Genomic DNA, 22,367 nt, shown 5'->3' on the forward strand with positions numbered 1-22,367 from the left:
CTACTTTCTTCAATTTAAGTCTGAATTTGGTAATAAGGAGTTCATGATCTGAGCCACAGTCAGCTCCTGGTCTTGTTTTTGTTGACTGTATAGAGCTTCTCCATCGTTGGCTGCAAAGAATATAATCAATCTCATTTCGGTGTTGACCATCTGGTGATGTCCATGTGTAGAGTCTTCTCTTGTCTTGTTGGAAGAGGGTGTTTGCTATGACCAGTGCATTTTCTTGGCAAAACTCTATTAGTCTTTGCCTGCTTCACTCTGTAGATATTCCTTTAAAAACTAGAAATAAATCTACCATATGACCCAGCAATCCCACTATTGGGCATATACCCTGAGAAAACCACAATTCTAAAAGACACATGTACCCCAATATTCACTGAAGCAATATTTACCACAGCTAGGACACGTAAGCAACCTAGATGTCTATCAACAGATGAATGGATAAAGAAGTTATAGTACATTTATACAATGGAATATTACTCAGCCATAAAAAGGAATGCATTCGAGTCAGTTGTAGTGAAGGGGATGAAACTAGAGCCTATTATACAGAATGAAGTAAGTAAAAATGAGAAAAACAAGTATCACATATTAGCACATATATATGGAATCTAGAAAAATGTATTTATGAACTTAGTAGAGAATGGACTTGTGAACACAGCAGGGGAAGGTGAGCATGGGACAAATTGAGAAAGTAGCATTGACATACATACGCTATATGTATAAAACAGATAGCTAGTAACAAGATGCTAAATAATACAGCTTGGGGCTCTGTGATGACCTAGAGGGGTGGGATGGGAGGAGAGGAGGAAGGCTCTGGAAGAAAGGGATATACATACAATTATGACTTATTTGCATTGTTGCAAGGCAAAAACAAACACAAAATCGTAAAGCAATTTTCTACCAATTAAAAAATAAAATTAATAAAAAACAGTAAGTTGTTGGCACCAAAAGAGACACATAGATCAAGAACCCAGAAAAAAAACCCACACACTTAAATGATCAATTAATTTATGACAAAGGAAACAAGAATATACAGTGGGGAAAAGACAGTCTTTCAGTAACTGGTGCTGGGAAAACTGAACAGGTACATGTAGAAGAATGAAATTAGAATATATTCTCTAATGAACTCAAAATAGATCAAAGATCTAAATGTAAGACTGGAAACCATACAACTCCTAAAAACACTCTGACATAAATTGTAGCAATATTTTTTGGCTCTGTCTTCTAAAGGAAATGAAAAAAAAAAAATAAACAAATGGGACATAATTAAACTTAAAAGCTTTTGCACAGCAAAGAAAACCATCAACATAATTAAAAGACAACCTACTGAATGAGAGAAAATATTTTCAAATGATGATGACCAGTAAAGGGTTAATATCCAAACTATATAAACAGTTTATACAACTTCAATATTTAAAAAAGTGATTTTAAAAATGGGCAGAAGACCTAAACAGACGTACTTCAAAAGAAGGCATACAGATAGCCAACAGGCACATGAAAAGATGCTAACCTTGCTAATGATCAGGGAAATGCAAATCAAAACCACAATGAGATATCATCTCACATCCATCAGAATGGCTGTCATGACAAAGACAACAAATAAAATTTGGCAAGGATGTGGGAAGAAGGGAATAATGTTGGCAGGAATGTAAATTGGTACAGCCACTATGGAGAACAGTATGGAGATTCTTCAAAAACCTAAAGACAGAACTACCATAGGATACAGAAATTCCACTCCTGGGTACATAGCCAAGGAAAATGAAAACATTAATTTGAAAAGCTACATACACCCTAATGTTTATTGCAGTATTATTTAACAATAGGCATAGTATGGAAGCACCCTAAGTGTCCATCAACAGATTAATGTATACACACACACACAATGAAATTCACTCAGTTGTAAAGGAAAATAAATATTGTCTGTGCAACAACATGGATGGCCCTAGAAACTATTATCCTTAGTGAAATAAATCCCAGAAAGACAAATTCTATACGTTACCACTTTAACGTGGACTCTAAAAAAATAAACAAATGAATGTAGTAAGTCCTCTATATACAAACTTTCAAGCTGCAAACTTTCAAAAATGTGAATGTATGTTTGCATGTCCAGTCACGTAAAGCTATTTCACATGTCTGGCATATGTTATCACAGGTATGCGTCCTCTACAAGTGGTTGTGTTTTTGTACAGTACTGTATAGAGAACAGTATCTTTATTTCAAGCCCAGGAAGTCTAGAAGCAAGTGTAAAAGCAGCAGTGACATAGCTGCACTTTTCAAGGTACTGTACTGTGTGATTTAAAACGTTTTCTTTTTGTGTGTGTTTGTTTTTTTTATATATTAATTGTGTGAAAAGTATTATAAACCTATTGCACTATATAGCCAATTGTGTTAGTTGGGTACCTAGGCTAATTTCATTGGACTTACGAACAAATTGGACTTATGAATGCACTCTGGGAACATAACTCATTCATTGAAGGGGGACTTACTGTATAACAAAACAGAAACAGACTCACAGATACAGAGAATAAACTAGTGGTTACCAGAGGGGAGAGGCAAATGGGGAGGGGTGATATAGGCGTAGAGGATTAAAAGGTACAAACTACTATGTATAAAACAAATAAGCTAATAGGATATATTATACAGCACAGGAAATATAGCCAATATCTGAATATAAATCTTAAAAGATTTACAGAGTATAATCTTAAAAGAGTGAATCATTATGCTATACAACTGAATTTAATATAATATTGTTAATCAACTATACTTCAATAAAAAAAAATTTTAATGCCATAGTTCTCTGGTAAGTTTAGTAGATACAACAAAAGCCAGTAGGGCTATATTACCACGTGAGCTCATAAACAAATTTGCTTAAACAAGTTTATCACAGTAGACTTTGGAATCTTGCTCCCAGGGTTCAAATCCCAGCTCTGTCATTTGCTAATTGACCATGCTAAATAAGTATCTGCTGTTTTTATTGCTACTAGCATTTCTGTGTTATTCCCCAAGGCTTCACGGATAGCCTCTAATCTCACGCCTCTCCAAAGTCTTACAGAAGCTAAACCAAAAAAAAGTCTAGAGATAAATTCAAGTGGCAGTACCATTCTTTCCATTAAAAAAATTTAAAAATGCTATTGTAAAAATAGTCAAAACTCACTCCTTCATTTCCCCTGCTTTTGGTGAGATATACTTTGGAGCCAGCATCAAGAGCGGTGCTGTAGCAGTTGGCAGCCTGAAAAGCAGGGGAGGGGAGAAGGAAAATGGGATGTACAGTGTTTTGGAGAAATCAACTCCCCTAGAGCTCTGCAGGGTCAGACACTGAGCATTCAATAGAAGAACGTATCCTTTCTATATTGATGACTTTTGCAGGTTAGCACCAGGCATGAGAGCAGAGGAATGAAAAGGCTGTGGATGCATAGTCCTGCTTCCTGACCCTGAACCAGGTATGAGAGAAACAACTGGAAGAAAGATGAAACACATGAAAGAACAAAGGAAAATAGATGTATCGTTCATAAGATGTTCAATGGATCCTTTGGAAACGTGATTTCTCTGTCATTAATGGACGTGCATTCTTTGAAAACACTACCTGTTGCTTGCTTGATTGAACGTTCAAAAGGCACAGAAGTCTTTTAAGATCTGAATAGTCCCTAGGAGAAAGAATAACACAGTGTCAACCGACAGAAGACTCTGGGTGAACCTGTTGTGTTACCCACTAGTAACATGGACCCCTGCCACTTGGAGGCCTGCTTTTATAGACTGAAACATATACAAACCAAACATCTCTTTAGTGAGTGAAGTCGCTCAGTCGTGTCCGACTTTTTGCGACACCATGGACTGTAGCCTACCAGGCTCCTCCGACTATGGGATTCTCCAGGCAAGAATACTGGAGAGGGTTAAAAAGGGCAAACATTTCAGTGGAGACTCTACCCCAGAGTAGGAGTCGTCAAGGATCTACACTGTGGTTGCTGGTCACTGCTTGAGTTAATAATAAGCAAAAACTCAGTATGGTGTTACCTGGTGGTGACTCCTTGCTGTTTTTTATCAGTTGATTTTTCAGTGGCCTTCACTTTTTTGTCTTGATCAGGCATTGTAAACCATCAATGCCCCAGAATTAACATCGCATTCCTTTCAAAGTAAACTGGAAGGAAAAACTTTAGTTGGCTTGTGTGCTCCAAAATATTCTCAATTAATGCAAATCCACTTAAAACATTTATTTAAATATGCACAAACTAACATTTACTTCTAATACAATAATAAAAATGCTAATATGAGTAACATTTACTATTTATCATTCAAAGGCCTCTGGATACATTTAGGGCATAGTTTATAATTATAGTAGTGAAAAGTGAAAGTGAGTCACTCAGTCATGTCCGACTCTTTGCGACCCCCATGGACTGTAGCCTACCAGGCTCCTCTCTCCATGGGATTTTCCAGACGAGTCCTGGAGTGGGTTGCCATTTCCTTCTCCAGAGGATCTTCCCAACCAAGGGATCGAACCCAGGTCTCCCACGTTGTAGGCAGATATTTATTGTCTGAGCCACAAGGGAAGTCAATTATAGTAGTACCTGAGCCTATATTTTCTGAGTCATTCTTGATTTCAAATATTCTGACTCATTACCCCCAACAAGTACTTTTCTGCTTGCCAGGAAAAGTGTCCATATTTGGGGTTTCCAAAATATTTATAAGCAAATACCTGATGTCCCACTGACACTTTTATGCCATCTTACTTGTCTTTCTCGGTAAGTTTCCTTAACAGCACACTGCTAGTTTAGGGAGCTCCTCTCTCATCGTGGGTCAGTTCAGTTCAGTCGCTCAGTCATGTCCGACTCTTTGCAACCTCATGAATCACAGCACGCCAGGCCTCCCTGTCTATCACCAACTCCCGGAGTTCACTCAAACTCACGTCCATCGAGTCAGTGATGCCATCCAGCCATCTCATCCTGTGTTGTCCCCTTTTCCTCCTGCCCCCAATCCCTCCCAGCATCAGAGTCTTTTCCAATGAGTCAACTCTTCGCATCAGGAGGCCAAAGTACTGGAGAAGGGAATGGCAAACCACTTTAGTATTCTTGCCTTGAGAACCCATTGTGGGTCATGTCCCTAAAAATTCCAGAGAAAGCTCCACCAAATGCACTGCACTTGCCAATGCATTACAGTGTCAAGGGCAACACACAGAATATCCTTGGATTTCCAGAGTGCCTAAAACTTTCAGGCTGAATCCCCACGTGGGACTACAGCCATAATCTCGTCTGCCAGAACTGGGTCAGCCTTGCACAGTCCCTGAACTCACTTAAGCATCCTGTTTAAAACAAGACAATTGGCTCACAATCAAAATAGAGTCATTCATGCTAACCCTGGGGTCAACCAAACTAAATTGCAATTTCAGCTTTCCCCAAGATGGAAACTTAAACTAGCCAATCAGGAATCCCCTGATTAGCACTAGTTAGGTAAGCAGCCTGATAAAACCTTCCATCCTCTTTGGGAAAAGTAACATTGCAATAACCAATCTGCTTTTTGACTAGTATAACTTCATTCCTATCTTCTTCTGCCTATAAAAAGTCTTTCATTTTGTACAGTTCCTTAGAGTTCCTTGCTATCTGCTAGACAGAATGCTGCCCAGTTCATTAATTGATGAATAAAGCCAATAAGATCTTTAAAATGTACTCAATTAAGTTTTGTTTTTAACAATTCAGACAGTGGGGCATCCAGCCTGGGAATACAAGACAGTAAGCACCTCACTCTTCTGAATTAAGCTTTGTCATCATTATGGTCACCCTTCCTGGGATCTGATCAGGTGGTGGCTCAGATGTTAAAGCGTCTGCCTACAATGTGGGTGACCTGGATTCAATCCCTGGGTCAGGAAGATTCCTGGAGAAGGAAATGGCAACCCACTTCAGTAGTCTTGCCTGGAAAATCCCATGGACGGAGGAGCCTGGTAGGCTACAGTCCATGGAGCCTCAAAGAGTCAGACACAACTGAGCGACTTCAGTTTCCTAGGATAAGCTTTAATACTAGTTTCCACCACTACTCAAAAGGTTAGTATGAGTTCAACAATGGAGAATAATTTATTTAATAAAACCCTTCATTAATCAATTTCTGATTAAGTTGTTTTTGTCTCCAGAATAGAAACCAAAAAATAGTTGAAGATACCCATACTTTCAATTACATGGAACATACAAAATTAAACATACTATTGGTTTAGTTCTTGGTTGAATGTAAAATTTTCCAGTTGTGCTTCAATGCTAGTGCTTGCCTTCAGAGTGTTTTTCAGGCATGAAAAAGTATGCATTGCTGTCCTATAATTCCATGCCTTAATGTATTATAGAATTAATGGTCAAAATCCAAGTGTTTCAGAAGTGCTGCCAAGTCGCTTCAGTCGTGTCCGACTCTGTGTGACCCCATAGACGGCAGCCCACCAGGCTCCCCCTTCCCTGGGATTCTCCAGGCAAGAACACTGGAGTGGGTTGCTGTTTCCTTCTCTGCCGGGGACCAGCCCCGGCTGATCCAGGGTATTCGAAGGAGAGACGGCTAGGCGAGGGTCAGGGAATAACTGCTTAATTACACTTTAATTAAGGATACAAAGAGTAATAGAATAAGGATAGCTCAGTGAGGAAATTCAGTGGAGAAAAGCGGCTGAAATAAGGATAGCTCAGTAGGAAAATTCAGTGGAGAAAAGAAGCTGAGTGGCTTGGTTTACGCGGAAAATCAATATAACCCGTGACACCAGGTTAGCTCTGACCACGGAGGCCGCAGGCGCCCTCTCGAATAGCGGAAGGTGCCCCACCTTAGACACCTTCTCGAGTGGGTCTTAGAAGCCCAGGCAAATAAATGGTCGCAGAGGACATCCGCGCTCCAGATGGACACTCAGCTGGAATTTGGGAGAGAGAGTGACATGGGGAGACCAAGTTTCAGTGAACAAGGCCCGCACTTTATTTTCCAAAGTAGTTTTTATACCTTAAGGTATGCATAGAGGATAATGGGGGAAGGGGTGGAGTCATGCAAGGACAGCAGTTCCTGGTTCTAATCTAAGCCAGGCTTTCAAACTTATCATATGCAAAAGTTCAGGTGATTGACATCATCTTCTTGCCCGGAGGCCTGTTAACATTTTAAGAAACTTATTTTTCTCTAAAGGTGATTATTCCAAAGTCAGGCACCAGCCTTCCAAAAAGCATTAGACAAAGCTGCATTTTACATTTCTATACACCCATTATATCAATCAATACACTGCCAAGGACACAGTAGGTAAGGAGTATGGAGACTTAGCAGCAAACATTGGCCCAACAAGTGAAAAACCCTTCACCAATACATTTTCTAATCAATCTTTTAACTACTCAAAGGAATCTGTGTTTAGGCAGTTTAGAACATCTCCTGCCTCTCACAGTTGGGAGGCTCTGAACAATCACATGTGGCCGGAAAAACCCATTCAGGCAGGCTAGAGGATTTCCAAAGGAGTTTGTAGATTGAAACACTGTCACATCCAGGAATTATTAACTGGAGCTGTAAGCTAACTCTCTTTTCAGAGAGAGGTAGTGGGGGACAGCCCCCCGTAAAGTCAGAGGTGTAGGTGAAAGCACAAAGCAGAAAGTAGGCAGACTCTGGTTTGGGGGTAGATGCTCGAGAATTTCCAGGGGGACTCCTGAGGCTCGATCCCGCCTTTGCGTATGCCGAGCCTCCTTCCTCATGACCTTTGTCATGGGCGGAGTGCCTCACGCTGGCTCCCGGCAGTGATAGAATTCCAGTTGAGCTATTACAGATCCTCACTCAATATACAATATGCTGGCTCCCAGCACTTCTCCAATGCATTAAAGTGAAAAGTGAAAGTGAAGTTGCTCAGTTGTGTCCGACTCTAGCAACCCCATGGACTGCAGCCCACCAGGCTCCTCTGTCCATGGAATTTTCCAGGCAAAAGTACTGGAGTGGGGTTTCAGAAGTACTTAGAGGCAAAAGGAATGGGTGTTTTACTGCAACAGAATTGAGCAAAATTTAATTTTGTAAAATGAACAAAGACAGTATATCTAAGGATTTAAAATTACTTTCCCAGTGTAGTTGCATATTTGTAACAAATAGTTCAGCTGGAATTGAGCTGAAGACCAAGGTTCTCATCACAGATGCACATCAAGCAAAGTACAATAACAGTATTTTAGGACTGTGCCCAGGACCTAAAACCATGGATTTATTCTTTCAACAAATATTTATTGAATGTGTACTATGTTCAATCTCAGATTGAAAAGTACTGAAAATAAAAGAGGCTACTCAGATATAGGCTTCTACTACAAACAAAGAAAAACCCACTTAGGAACTTTAAAATATGTTTTGTGAGATATTCACACAAAGATTTGTTTTGAGTGAGTGAGCGAAGTCGCTCAGTCGTGTCCAACTCTTTGCGACCCCATGGACTGTAACCCACCAGGCTCCTCCGTCCATGGGATTCTCCAGGCAAGAATACTGGAGTGGGTTGCCATTTCCTTCTCCAGGGGATCTTCCCGACCGACAGATCGAACCCAGGTCTCCCGCATTGCAGGCAGACACTTTTACCTCTGAGCCACGAGGGAAGCCCAAGATTTGTTTTAGCATCTGTTTAAAAGAAAGAAAGGAGAAAGGGAGTAATAAAGGGAGGGGTAGGGAGGGAAAAAGGAAGAATGAATGATCTGTACATAATTTTTCAACAGCAAAAGATCCAAGTGCTTTTCATATATAAATATTAAAATGCCCCAAAAGTTCTAAAATAAATGGAAATCCAGTCAAAATAAATATAATGTAACTTCACCTTTCCTTCAAGAACAGAGGGAAAGTTCCATACAGATACACTGGCCTGTTGGCTTCCAATTCTGCTCAAACCATAGCTCCAGCCTGTTTTAGAAACAGGATGTCAAAGTCACAGTGATTAGCATGTGAAAATGTGTGGAAAAGCTCTTGGGCTTCTGAAGGCAGAGGACCACATCTGCCACAGTCTTACTGCTAAATGCCTTGTCTTATTCTGTGGTTTAATCTCTGTGATTTTATTGACTGGTGGGTGAACAGGAAATAATCCTCTAATAGTTTTATCAGTTTAAGATTAGCTTCTACTCTGTGAACTGGAAGAATGAAAATACATAACTCTCTAGAAATGTTTCTCTTAATTAAACAGTAAACAAATTCACCAGAATCAGAAGAAACAGGCAATTGCCTTTAGGACAAAAAAAGAAAATCCTTTGCACTTGGTGGCTGTTAAAATGGAAACTATTCTGAAAAAAAAAAAAAATTCAAGAAGTTGGAAATACTATATTTAATTTAATCCCATATTTAATTAACAAAAATGATTATACTATACCAAACACTATTTAGATAGCATCACAGACTCAGTGGACATGGATTTGAGCAAAGTGTGGGAGACAGTGAAGAACAGGGCATCCTGGTGTGGTATAGTCCAACGCATCGCATACAGTTGGACACGACTTGGTGACTAAACAACAACAAGAGGGCTATAATTCAAAACTGATGGGTGGGGAAAAGGGTGGTTCACATCTGAAGTCATTTTCTAGAAGCAAACAACTTTCTGAATTAGTGTTTCTTAGAGATGAGGTGAGGGCAAGAGTCCTACAGGCAGAGTTTGCCTCAGAGCCAGCATCTAAACCTGAGGGAAGGGTGGTTGGTCCTGAGGGAGATCCTAGCCTTCAAGGTAAGGGAGCAGGGCCCTAGGGGGCATTCCTGGGGCAGACCCCTCCCACATACCCTCTGCTGTAGCTCCTCTCTGAAGTACCTAGATAATAGCATTTGATGCACATTTCCTGAGTTGCTTTACAGATACAGATACATAATAAAGAAGAAATTAACTAGCTGATGATCATAAGCACCTACTGGCACCTGAAGATTGATGATGTTAATGCCCTGTAACCTCACCATCAACCAACCACGACTGTGTAGGAGCTGATCTCACACCCCAAGACCCACCGACTCCCCAACCTGGCCTTTCTACACACTGCTGTATTTAAAATGGATAATCAACAGGGACCTACTGTATAGCACATGGAACTCTGTGGAGTGTTATGTGGCAGCCTGGATGGGAGGGGGATTTGGAGGAGAATGGATACATGTATATGTATAATGGAGTCTTTTGCTGTTCACCTGAAATCATCACAATATTGTTTGTTAATTGGCTATATCCTGATACAAAATAAAAAGTTTAAAAATAAATAAAATAAAAATGCTTGCTAAAAGGCATCAGGAAGTTCAGGTTTTTTGAGTATTAACTGCCTGGACTCCTTGCTGGGCCCCTGCACCATCCTTCACCATAGCTTGTTGTTTAGTTGCTCAATCGTGTCTGACTCTGCGACCCCAGAGACTGCAGCATGCCAAGCTTCCCTGTCCTTCACTGTCTCTCAGAGTTTGCTCAAACTCAGGTCAATTGGGTCGGTGATGTCATCCAACTATCTCATCATCTGTCGTCCCCTTCTCCTCCTGCCTTCAGTTTTTCCCAGCATCAGGGTCTCCTTCAATGAGTAGGCTTTTCACATCACGTGGCCAAAGTATTGGAGCTTCAGCATCAGTCCTTCCAATGAGTATTCAGGATTGATTTCCTTTAGGATTGACTGGCTTGATTTCCTTACTGTCCAAGGGACCCTCAAGAGTCTTCTCAAACACCACAGTTTGAAAGCATCAATTCTTCAGCACTCAGCCTTCTTTATGATCCACTTCTCACATCCATACATGACTACTGGAAAAACCATCAAAGTGATGTCTCTTTCTAATACACTGTCTAGGTTTGTCATAGCTTTTCTTTCAAGGAGTAAGCATCTTTTAATTTCATGGCTGAAGTCATCATCTGTGGTAATTTTGGAGCCCAAGAAAATAAAGTCTGTCCCTGTTTCCATTGTCTCCCCATCTATTTGCCATGAAGTGATGGGACAGAATGCCACGATCTTAGTTTTTTGAATGTTGAGTTTTGAGCCAGTTTTTCCTTCACTGCAGCTAGTTGTCAGTAGACTAGCTTTACTGTGCGTGGGCTAGTGGACCTGAGTTTGGTTCTGTGACACAGGCACTGCTGACTGGGGCAAAGAGACTCCAGTAGCTTAAACAAAATTATCCCAAAAGAGACCCAAAGCTGACTGCTAGAAGCAAAACTCTGAAGCCAATACCTGGGCACAAGCCACCCTTGGAGATGGGGCCTCTGTGGATGTCCACATCCCCCACGGATCAGTGTGCTTGATGGGGATTCAAGGGCCAGGCTGCAGGTGCACATGGAGCAGAGGCGGGGGCCGTAGCTGCCAACTGCCAAGCTAACCTCTCTCCTGCTCAGACTGACTCCTCTGAGTCCTTCCAGGTCTCCCTTCTCCTCCGCCCACGGGCTGCTTTGGGTCATTCAGCCTCAACTCATATGTCCCCTCCTTGCTGAGGACTCCCCAGCACCCATTTGCCCCACACTCTCACCACTCCACCCTGTTTCAGCCCCTCATGGGGCTCATCGACATTAGAACTCTAGCCAGTCACTGGTTTCTGCGCCCTGTGTGGGCAGGGACCACGTCCGCTTTATCCCTACACACCAGACAAACGGCAGAGTAAGCACAGTGTGTGAAATCAAAAAGTATTCGTGCCACAATCTGTAATAAGTGGCTCAGGCATTTTTACCAAAGTTCATGAATTACTTGCTTTTTGTGCGTGGTATGCTCATTTGCTCAGTCATGTCCGACTCTTTGCAACCCCATGGACTGTAGCCTGCCACGCTCTTCTGTCCATGGGGTTTTCCAGACAAGAATATTGAAGTGGGTTGCCATTTCCTCCTCCAGGGGATCTTCCCAACCCAGGGACTGAACCCAAATCTCCTGCATTGCTGGTGGGTTCTTTACCACCACGCCACCTGGGAAGCATTTGCTTTTTAACAATTGTTAATTTTGGAACTAGAGCCCCCTGTGACTCCCAAACCCTGAGTCTGGTGCTCCTCCTCAGAGCCCAGTACAAAACCCCACATCGCAGACCTGGGCCAAAAGCATGCAGTACTGTGCCTCCCATGTTCACCAGACACATGGTAGGTGACAGTAAATGTTTATTAAACAAAAAAATTAACGAATGGATGAATAAATAAAAGTTATTTTTAAAAACCAATGTAATTATCCCTTTAGTTCAAAACTCTTTCATAAAACTTCCTTTTAAACCAAATGGATTGATAAGTATTTGCAATCTTATGATACTATTGAACACACTCAGGAATGACCTAACTCAGTATTTCCCAACCTTTTTGGCACCAGGCTCCAATTTTGTGGAAGACAATTTTTCCATGGACTGGGGTGGGAGGATGGTTTCAGGATGATTCAAGTATATTACATTTATTATGAACTTTATTTCCATTATTATTAGATTGTGATATATAATGAAATAATTAAACAACTTAATATAATACAGAATCAGATTATCTGGCATTAGATTCTCATAAGGAGCACACAACCCAGATCCCTCACATGCACAGTTCACAGTGGGGTTCAAGCTCCCATGAGGATCTAATGCAACTGCTGATCTGACAGGACACAGAGCTCAGCAATGTGAGCAATGGGGAGTGGTTGTAAATACAGATGAAGCTTCCACTTGCTTGTCTGCAGCTCACCTCCTGCTGTGCAGCTCAGTTCCTGATAGGCCATAGACTGGTACCCCTGATCTAACTTATTCAACCTTTAGGAAGAAAATTAGAGTCCTCAAATTGTGGTGTTGGAGAAGACTCTTGAGAGTCCCTTGGACACCAAGGAGATCAAACCAGTCAATCCCAAAGGAAATCAACCCTGAATATTGATTGGAAGAACTGATGTTGAAGCTGAAGCTCCAATACTTTGGCCACCTGATGCAAGAGCTGACTGATTGGAAAAGACTCTGATCCTGGGAAAGATTAATGGTAGGAGGAGAAGGGGACAACAGAGGATGAGATGGTTAGATATTATCACCGACTCGGTGGACATGAGTTTGAGCAAACTCCAGGAAACAGTGAAAGACAAGGAAGCCCGGCATGCTGCAGTTCATGGGGTTGCAAAGAGTTGGACACAACTTAGGGGCTGAACAACAACAACAAAATAAGAGAATATTCATGAGCAGTGTTTCTCAAAATATCTATAAAGTTTTTTTTTTTTTTTTAAATTCCAATATATTATGGACCAACACTTGTAACTGAGCGGTATCTTATTCGGCAAAATAAGTCCATCACTGATTATGTGCTTGGACAGCATGGTAATGTCAAATTGCCATAAGTATTTCTCAATGCTTGCTCTCAATTTTGTACTTCTCAACCGTCGACATGCTAATCTGAAAGACCACCTGACTAGCACTGTTCTAGGTAACTGAGGTCTCTCCTTTCAAATAACAATATTGTTTTCACAGTGATGCTAGGTGACTCTCTGAAAACCACTGCCCTCCGTGCGGTGCCTGAAAGGACTAACTCAGTCATTGTCAATTCTAGGACAACCAAGGGAGGACGAGAGTGGCTGGGTGTGGGCTCTTTACTGAGACCCCAAAATCCTATTTCTCTGCATTCTCTGTACAGTTTCATTTTTTTTTAAGTTTCCTGGGCTAAAAATAAAAATAGAAAACCACTCATTTTCTGACATTTATTTTATACATGAGGCCAGAGATTATAACACTTGCTACACAAATACATGTATTCATATGGGGACTTTCATTTGCTTTTAAATGGAAAAGATGAAATTTAGTATTTTTTTCTTAAAAGGGGGAATGGGTTATAGAAGTGAAAGATTATATATAAAATACAAGTGCATATTGGGCTTCCCAGGTGGCACTGGTTGTAACGAATCCACCTGCCAATGCAGGAGACATAAGAGATGTGGGTTCTATCCCAGGGTCAGAAAGATCCCCTGGAGAAGAAAATGGCAACCCACTCCAGTATTCTTGCCTGGAGAATCCCATGGACAGAGGAGCCTGACGGGCTACAGTCCATTGGGTTGCAAAGAGTCGGACACAACCCAAGCAACTTAGTACAAGCGCATATTACTTTAAGAACAGAAACATTCATATCTTTACTCTGTACCTATCAGCCATGGAACCCAAATATTATCTCAGATCAGAGAGACAAAGCATTCCATACTTTATAGGATAGTCAAATGGTCTGGGGTTTTCAGCCCTAGTCAATTATGGGCATAATCACAGTTCTGACTCATTTTTGAATTTTAAACCCATTTTTAAAAAGAAACTCTCAAAAGTAATTCCTATCTCCTGTTGTCATCTGAAATTTGGGTTAATACTAAAAGAAAGATGTCAGAGACACACACCTCACTTAGTACTTGCAGGGCAAACACATATGACAGAGAGATACCCATGCCACAGTAAAATTGATTGTAATTAATGTAAATTGTGCAAATGTAAGCCCACTAATTGAACAACATGGTGAGTATTTGTGCCATGATTTTCAGGTTCTCTGCCCAGATATTCTTTGTTATTCCCCAGTTGCTTTAACTGCTCGAGAGATCCTTACATGGCCTCATTTGATTCATTTCGGGAAATATATTCAAATCCCACAAATAGAAGTTTTTCCTTCTAATCACTTAGGTTGCATCTTTGTAAACTATTCCATTTTACTTACTGCCTTTTATGCTTGTGTTTAGTCACTTGGTCATGTCCGCCTCTTTTGTGACTCCATGAACTGTAGCCCGCCAGGCTCCTCTGTCCATGGGGATTCTCCAGGCAAGAATACTGGAGTGGATTGCCATGCCCCCTTCCGGGGGATCATTCCAACCCAGGGATTGAACCCAGGTCTCCCGCTTGCAGGCAGATTCTTTACCATCTGAGCCACTAGGGAAACCCAAGAATACCGGAGTGGATAGCCTATCCCTTCTGCAGGGGAACTTCCCAACCCAAGAATTGAACCAGGATCTCCTGCATTGTAGGCAGCTTCCTTATCAGCTGAGTTACCTGGGAAGCCCTTACTGCCTTTGAAAGAAAGTGAAAGTCATTCAGTCATGTCTGATTCTTTGCAACCCCATGGACTATACATATACAGTCCATGGAATTCTCTAGGCCAGAATACTGGAGTAGGTAGCCTATCCCTTCTCCAGCAGATCTCCCCAACCCAGGAATTGAACTGGGATCTCCTGCATTGGAGACAGATCTTTACCAACTGAGCTATCAGAAAAGAGTTTTTAAAAAAACAAACAAAAAAACAGTACTTAGAACATAACAGCAGTAAGAGTTTGGCATAACTAATAATAAACTAAGAGTTTATTATTTTTGAGAAATATAGTGAACCCCTATAACAAAAGGAAGTTAGAACTACTTGTGCCAACAACAGGAAGTCTTTCCTTCGTTCCTTGACAGAATGACGGCTAACCTCCATGTTAGATGTCAAGATGCAGTCTGTCTGTGCTCAGGGAGGTATTAAAAACAGAGAACTTTCAGTCCCACAAACAGCTGGAAATGCAAAGTGAAAAATCATTGCTCCAGGTCCTTTACTTATACACATATTTTCTTAAAGTCCCTTTAAAATTTTGAGAAAAAAAAGTGGTTAAAATGTGTATGTGTGTTAGTCGCTCACTCGGGTCCAACTCTCTGCGAACTCATGTTCTGTAGCCCACCAGGCTCCTCTGTCCGTGGGATTCTCCAGGCAGGAATACTGGAGTGGGTTACCATTCCCTTCTCCATAAAATAAGATAGGATTCAAAAAAAGATATAATTCACATAGACCAACCAGAAATAAGGAAAATGTGTTCAAATGTACTGGTTAAATGATATTTTCTCAATCTTGACAACTGTATCACGGTGCCACAGGCTGCTAACGTTAGGGGAAGCTGAGTGGAGGGTACATGGGAACTCACTGTACGATTTTTGCAGCTTTTACGTAATTCTCAAGTTATTTCAAAATAAACATTAAAAGTACATTGGGAGACTTCCCTGGTGGTCCAGTGGTTAGTACTCCATGCTTCCACTGTGTCCCTGGTCGGGGAACTAAGATCCCGACCACAAGCCACATGGCACAGTCAAGAAAAACCAGTGTATTGGCCGCTTGAGCAGTTTATTTTAGTAAAGTGTTCTGAGAACAGACAAAGCATTTCTTTTTACAAAGAATAATTATACTTAACGTCACAGATATAGGAGCTTGGTCTTTAGAAAAGTATAAATCCTGCACAGAAAGCATCAGATTATGTTGGACAAACCAATGGAAAATAAAACACACCCAGAAATTTTAAGTGATCAAAAAGCAAAAGAACTGTTAAGAAATAGGACTTGTTCATACCTACTGTAGCTCACAAAGGGAGTCTCTAAAATATGGGCTTGATTCTTGTATCATATTGTTATGGTTCCTCGGTGGGAAATATGGGTGGAGTTAGCAGATAAGACAGTTATCACAAGAAAGGCCCTCCTGGAACATGTAGTATCAGGGGTATGTCACCTTCCAGGCTCACTGCTGCTGCTGCTGCTAAGTCGCTTCAGTTGTGTCCAACTCTGTGTGACCCCATAGACGGCAGCCCACCAGGCTCCCCCGTCCCTGGGATTCTCCAGGCAAGAACACTGGAGTGGGTTGCCATTTCCTTCTCCTGGGGATCTTCTTGACCCAGGGATTGAACCCACGTTCCCTGCATTGGCAGGCAGATTCTTTACTGCTGAGATACTAGGGAAGCCCAAATATATGTGTGTGTGTGTGTGTAAAATACATTAAAGTATGAAAGAAAGTAAAGTCACTCAGTTGTGTCCGACTCTTAGCGACCCCATGGACTGCAGCCCACCAGGCTCCTCCATCCATGGGATTTTCCAGGCAAGAGTACTGGAGTGGGGTGCCACTGCCTTCTCAGGAACACCTTTAAATGAGTGACACCCGCAGAGTAGATGACCAACCAGCAGAGCTTCAGCGAGGCCTGAGATGGTACATCCTCCTTAAAGGGTTTCAAAAGCACATTAAAAATGAAGCATAACAGGGGCTTGTCCAGTGGCTAAGACTCCATGTTTCCAATGCAGGGGGCCCAGATTCGATCCGTGGTCAGGGCACTAGATTCCACATACCGTAACTAAGGACTCGTATGCTGCAACTAAGACCCAGAGCAGCCAAATAAATAAAATAAATATATTATTTAAATGAAGCAAAACAAGATACCAGTATAGGATAAGCAAAACAGACCGATAGGTTCCCTGGTGCCGATCAGGATTCAGTGCCTTTAATGAACACAGGAAGAAACAGAGGCTCAGAGAGGGAAATGTGTCTGAGGCCATAAGGCACTTTGAAGAAGAGAAACAGAACAAAGTCCAGCTCCCCTTCAGGGTCTAAATATTAAAGGCAGCTCAGAGGGAGACGGAAAAGGAGAATTTGTTGACATTGGCCCTTAGATGACAGCAAAGGTTGACATATGACAAGCGATGCTTGCATAACTTCAGCTCCTGGACTTTGGTGTGCTCACAAATACGCACCCATTCATCCAGGTTCACTCATGAGAACTAGGTAGGTGGTGAGTTTTAACCATCACACGGCGCCAAAGGTGCGGTTGTAACAGAACTGCCATTGGCAGAAGTGGCGTCAGTGAAGGGCAAGTATTGTCAGGGCCTTGCTCCCGGGTCAGCAGACTTGACACCTTCCCTAGCACAGTTTGTTCTTTAAACAACCTTCTGCCTTCTGTTTAAACAAGTGCCTGGGGGATAAAAGAACCAAAAATAAGAAGAGCATCCTGACTGCCTCCCGCTCATTCCTCCGAATGTTTACTGAGCAACTGCTAGAGGTTAGACGGCTCAGTAGTAAAAAATCTGCCAGTTCAGGAGACGCGGGTTCCATCCCTGGGTCGGGAAGATCCCCTGGAGGAGGGCACGGCAACCCACTCCAGTGTTCTTGCCTGGAGAATCCCATGGACAGAGGAGCCTGGCGGGCTACAGTCCACAGGGTCTCAAAAGAATTGGGCACGACCGAGCGACTAAACAACATCATAGGTTAGACGTGCCTGTAAGTGTCTGCTTTCATCATCTTCTGGTGAATCTAACCCAAGGTGGGCTGAGAGTGCTGTTTCACATATACATCGCCATGAGTAAATTAGCTGGCTAGTGAGAAGCTGCTGTACAGCACAGGGAGCTCAGCTCGCTGCTCTGTGATGACCTAGAGGGGTGGGATGGGGGGAATGGGAGGTCCGGGGGGGGGACATATATGTATACATACAGCTGATTCACTTTACTGTACAGTAGAAACTAACAAACATTGTAAAGCAATTATATCCCAATTTTAAAAAAGTTAACAGGAATATATGGCAACAGACATCATTATCGTTTTCCTATTTTCAAGCTTTATTTCCCATTTTATTAGTAAGCCTTTTGTGACAAAGGACAATGCCCACAGATAGGGTAGAGCCCCTATGGGCCCCCTCAGCTGCCCCTGCGTGGCGTTTGTGCCTGTGCTCAGGCCCGTGTGGCTGCTCACACAGGTCTACCTGTGACACAGTGCAGAAGAGACCTCTGATAGGGAAAGTGAACCTGAGACCCATGTACTAAGTAGTGACACTGTAAAGGGAAAAAGGTCCAGATGGTTTGAAGAAAGAATTTATATTAACCAGTCGATAAAAACAACTAAAGTAGCACATCAAATTTCTCTTTATTCACTGACCTCCATACACAGTAAGATTACATTCAGTTCTGATACTGTGTGACAGAGAAACGTGACAGTGATATCCATTCATTCCTTCAGGAAACAGTTTTTGATCTCTTCTTATATGGCAGACACCGAGGCTGCTGTATTGAATAAGACATGGTAAAAAAAAAAAATGCCTTCCCCCACAAGTCAGCCTTCATGGAAATAAATCACGATAATAAGCGAGTGTGCATTCAGCCCAACCAACCAGATCCTCAAAGAATGAAGAGAATACCAGATGAACACATCGATGTTCATAACAAACAGCAGCACTGAATTACTTTCTGAGCCACAAAATAAAATTGCTTCATCTAATCATATTTCTTTATTAAGTGCATATTTAATTTATTGTGCTCTGTGCACAAGACACTGCTAGAGGCTTCAGAAGCATCTGTCCATAACTCAGCATGTGCGGGCAATCAGAAATGTGGAAGTTAGGCAACACGAAACTGCTGATATTGGGGCCTTAAAAAAAAAGAACAATTTCTTATAGGTCAGCCTAATGCATGGAAGTAAATAGGAACCCTAGAAAGGTCAAAAAGCAGAGAAAATTACTTTCTCAAGGAGGTTATAAATTGAATGAGTTTAAGGGAAAGAAAGCCCAGTGGGGGCTGATGAAAGAGCTCTGGAAAGGTGTGTGTGATGGATCAGGAGCATGGGGTGGTGGCTGGGGTGGGGTTGGGGGAAACAGGGAGCAGATGAGCTAGGCTGGAGAGCTGATGCTGACCTCCTGGGCTATAGCTAACATTTGAAACAGAAGAGTCTCAAATAGTCTCAAATCAAGAGCAGCACTTGGGCATGAACCTTGGGAAAATGACACTTCCTCTTCCTCAGGCCCTCGCTCATTAGATCTCTATCTTTCTACTCAGTGAGGTTCCTGTCTGTCTGCATCTCTGCATCCTCACCACTTATAGCCTCATCCACATCACCACCCCCTGCAGGAACCCCCTGGTTCCTGAACTGCAGGAACCACTTCCTAAATGGACTCCCAACCTCCAGTTTCTCTCTCTTCCCAACAACAAAGCTGTTCTCTGCATAGCATCAAAAGCATTTTTTTTTTTTTTTTGGGTACAAAACTGACCAATTGAGCCTTCATGGGCTTTCCATTTCTCTCAGCATAAAAACAAAACATAAGGAGGTCCATGAGTGTCCTGTGAGATGAAGCTTCAGCTCCCAACAGCTCCACTCAGACCTGGGCCCAGACCCGTTTTTCCTGGACTGAAGGGCCAGATTAGTGCTGAAAGGCCTGGAAGGCTCATCCATCTCAAGGGAATTTTCTCTGATCTCCATGCCTTGAAGCTCTTAATAAAGGGGCAGATTCCAGCAGTAATTCAATAAAGATGCATATCTGGCTCTTTTCGTTTACTATACACTAGTCAGGGATGCAAGTGACAGAGTTTGCTCATCCGCAGCATCCAGCTCAGCACTGCTGGTTTATAACAAAATGGAAGTGCTCAATAAATGACTGCTGAATGAATGAATGCACAAACAAGTCCCAAGTGAAAGTGACTGGGAAGCTCCAGGTATAACTGGAGGATCACTGTTTATAGATGGAGAATAAAGATCATGAAAAAACTCTCACAAAGGACATGTCTGCCCTAGCTGACCAGCATCTAGTCATAGAATGCTGGTTTTACCAAAGTCTCTTTAAAAACACATGGAAGCCACAAAATAAGTAAGATATCTGTGTTAAATATGGGCTGCCTCAAATATACACGAATGAGACGATAACACTTCCTACGGGAAAGATGAGTATTGACGTTGATGTCAAGTGTAGCCCATGCACACGCATACGCACGTCGTATGAATGCCGTGGTCTCCACAGATGAGTGCTAAAAGGCTTGGGGAGGTGAAGTCTTCCAGTTATGTGACTGGGATGCAGCAGTGGTGGAGGAGACCTGGTGTCTACTTGCCCACTGAGTGACCTCAGAAAGTCCCTGGGCCTCTCTGATGATTAGTTTCCTCATTTACAAGAAAACAGAAACAATAATATCCTCATTATAAGATGGTAGTCAGGATTAAATAAAAATAAACTCTTTTAAAGTTGTCCAGGGGACTTCCCTGGTGGTCCAGAGATTAGCACTTCCACTGCTGTTGGTCCAAGTTCGATATCTGGTTTGGGAACTAAGATTCCCGCGTGCTGCATGGTAGGGCCCAAAACAAAACAAAAGAAGCTGTCGGTAGCTAGCTCAGTTGTTATTATGACAGTTTTTCTAAATTCTATTATTGGTAATATTACTGCTACATCAGCTTGAAGAGATTGTCATGCTTATTTGAAGTCATTTACCTGTATTCACTGACTTTGGTTCACAAATGACAAACACTGACATAAAATGAAAAAAAAAAAAAACAAACCCCACTGTTTTTAATGCCACAAATAGTCTTCATTTTAATTTGTTACCTCTGATGTTAGTTTGGATTTACTATTGCAGGCACTCTGCTGTATTCATTTAATCCTTACACAAGCCTGGGATGAGGCTGGGTTGTATCTCCAGCTCACAGATGATGGAACTGACTGTTTCGGTAACTTGGCCAAGACCTCATATCTGGCAACAGCAACAACAATAAAAGCAAATGTTTATGCGGGCTTGCCCTGTGCCAGGACCATTCTGCTTCTATCAGATCAGATCAGATCAGATCAGTCGCTCAGTCGTGTCCGACTCTTTGCGACCCCATGAATCCCAGCACGCCAGGCCTCCCTGTCCATCACCAACTCCTGGAGTTCACTCAGACTCACTTCCATCGAGTCAGTGATGCCATCCAGCCATCTCATCCTCTGCCGTCCCCTTCTCCTCCTGCCCCCAATCCCTCCCAGCACCAGAGTCTTTTCCAATGAGTCAACTCTTCACATGAGGTGGCCAAAGTACTGGAGTTTCAGCTCTAGCATCATTCCTTCCAAAGAAATCCCAGGGCTGATCTCCTTCAGAATGGACTGGTTGGACCTCCTTGCAGTCCAAGGGACTCTCAAGAGTCTTCTCCAACACCACAGTTCAAAAGCATCAATTCTTCGGTGCTCAGCCTTCTTCACAGTCCAACTGTTTTGCTTCTATACATTAACCAATATTAATATAAATCTAACAAAGCTATAAGGCAACTACCTGTACTGTCCCCATTTCACAGATGAAAGAACTGAGGCCCATAGAGTAATTTCTCGGAGTCAGAGAGCTGTAAGTCCCTGGTGGATGAGCAGGAATTTAAGGCCAGGCAGGGCCCTCCTTATTAACTGAATTCTATACTAACTCTTCCTTTTGGTTGCCTTTATCCTGCTATTTGCCTAAGTGAACTTTCTAGGTAAATGTTTATCATCTTAATAATAAAATATTACTTCAGACACATTTTTCTCAAATCAATTAACAAGTCCCTGTCATTTATGCAAAATACACTAAATATTGTGTGACTTTTTCCTGATGGCCCAGGATCAATGTCAAGGCTGCTGTGCGTTATCCAGTCTGCCTCTTGTTTTTATTTCAATTTTTGTATAAGGGTTTTTTAGTCTCTCTTCTAGATACGTGCCATTTGATGGTCATTTTGCTGTTTTGATTCTCTTGAGGGTTATAAAGCTAGATTTCTTGTCAACTATGCTGCTGCTGCTACTGCTACTGCTGCAGCTAAGTCGCTTCAGTCGTGTCCGACTCTGTGCGACCCCAGAGACGGCAGCCCACCAGGCTCCCCCATCCCTGGGATTCTCCAGGCAAGAACACTGGAGTGGGTTGCCATTTCCTTCTCCAACGCATGCAAGTGAAAAGTGAAAGTGAAGTCGCTCAGTCGTGTCCGACTCTTAGCGACCCCATGGACTGCAGCCTACCAGGCT

General features: G+C 42.2%; 1 protein-coding gene across 2 annotated transcripts in view; it reads right to left on the bottom strand.

The window, feature by feature from the left end:
- Positions 1-22,367, bottom strand: part of NEK10 (NIMA related kinase 10) — a 116,664-nt gene that overhangs the window by 88,114 nt on the left and 6,183 nt on the right. For both annotated transcript variants that reach the window (XM_055557627.1, XM_055557628.1), the window contains exons 2-3: positions 4,012-4,135; positions 3,584-3,644 (exon numbers count right to left, since the gene is read on the bottom strand). In XM_055557627.1, the coding sequence (XP_055413602.1) occupies positions 3,584-3,644; positions 4,012-4,085 (135 nt within the window). In that variant the 5' untranslated portion in view covers positions 4,086-4,135. The remainder of the gene's footprint in view (positions 1-3,583; positions 3,645-4,011; positions 4,136-22,367) is intronic.

Source organism: Bubalus kerabau, chromosome 20 (assembly GCF_029407905.1).
Source record: "Bubalus kerabau isolate K-KA32 ecotype Philippines breed swamp buffalo chromosome 20, PCC_UOA_SB_1v2, whole genome shotgun sequence".
In the NCBI taxonomy this organism is placed as follows: Eukaryota; Metazoa; Chordata; class Mammalia; order Artiodactyla; family Bovidae; genus Bubalus; species Bubalus kerabau.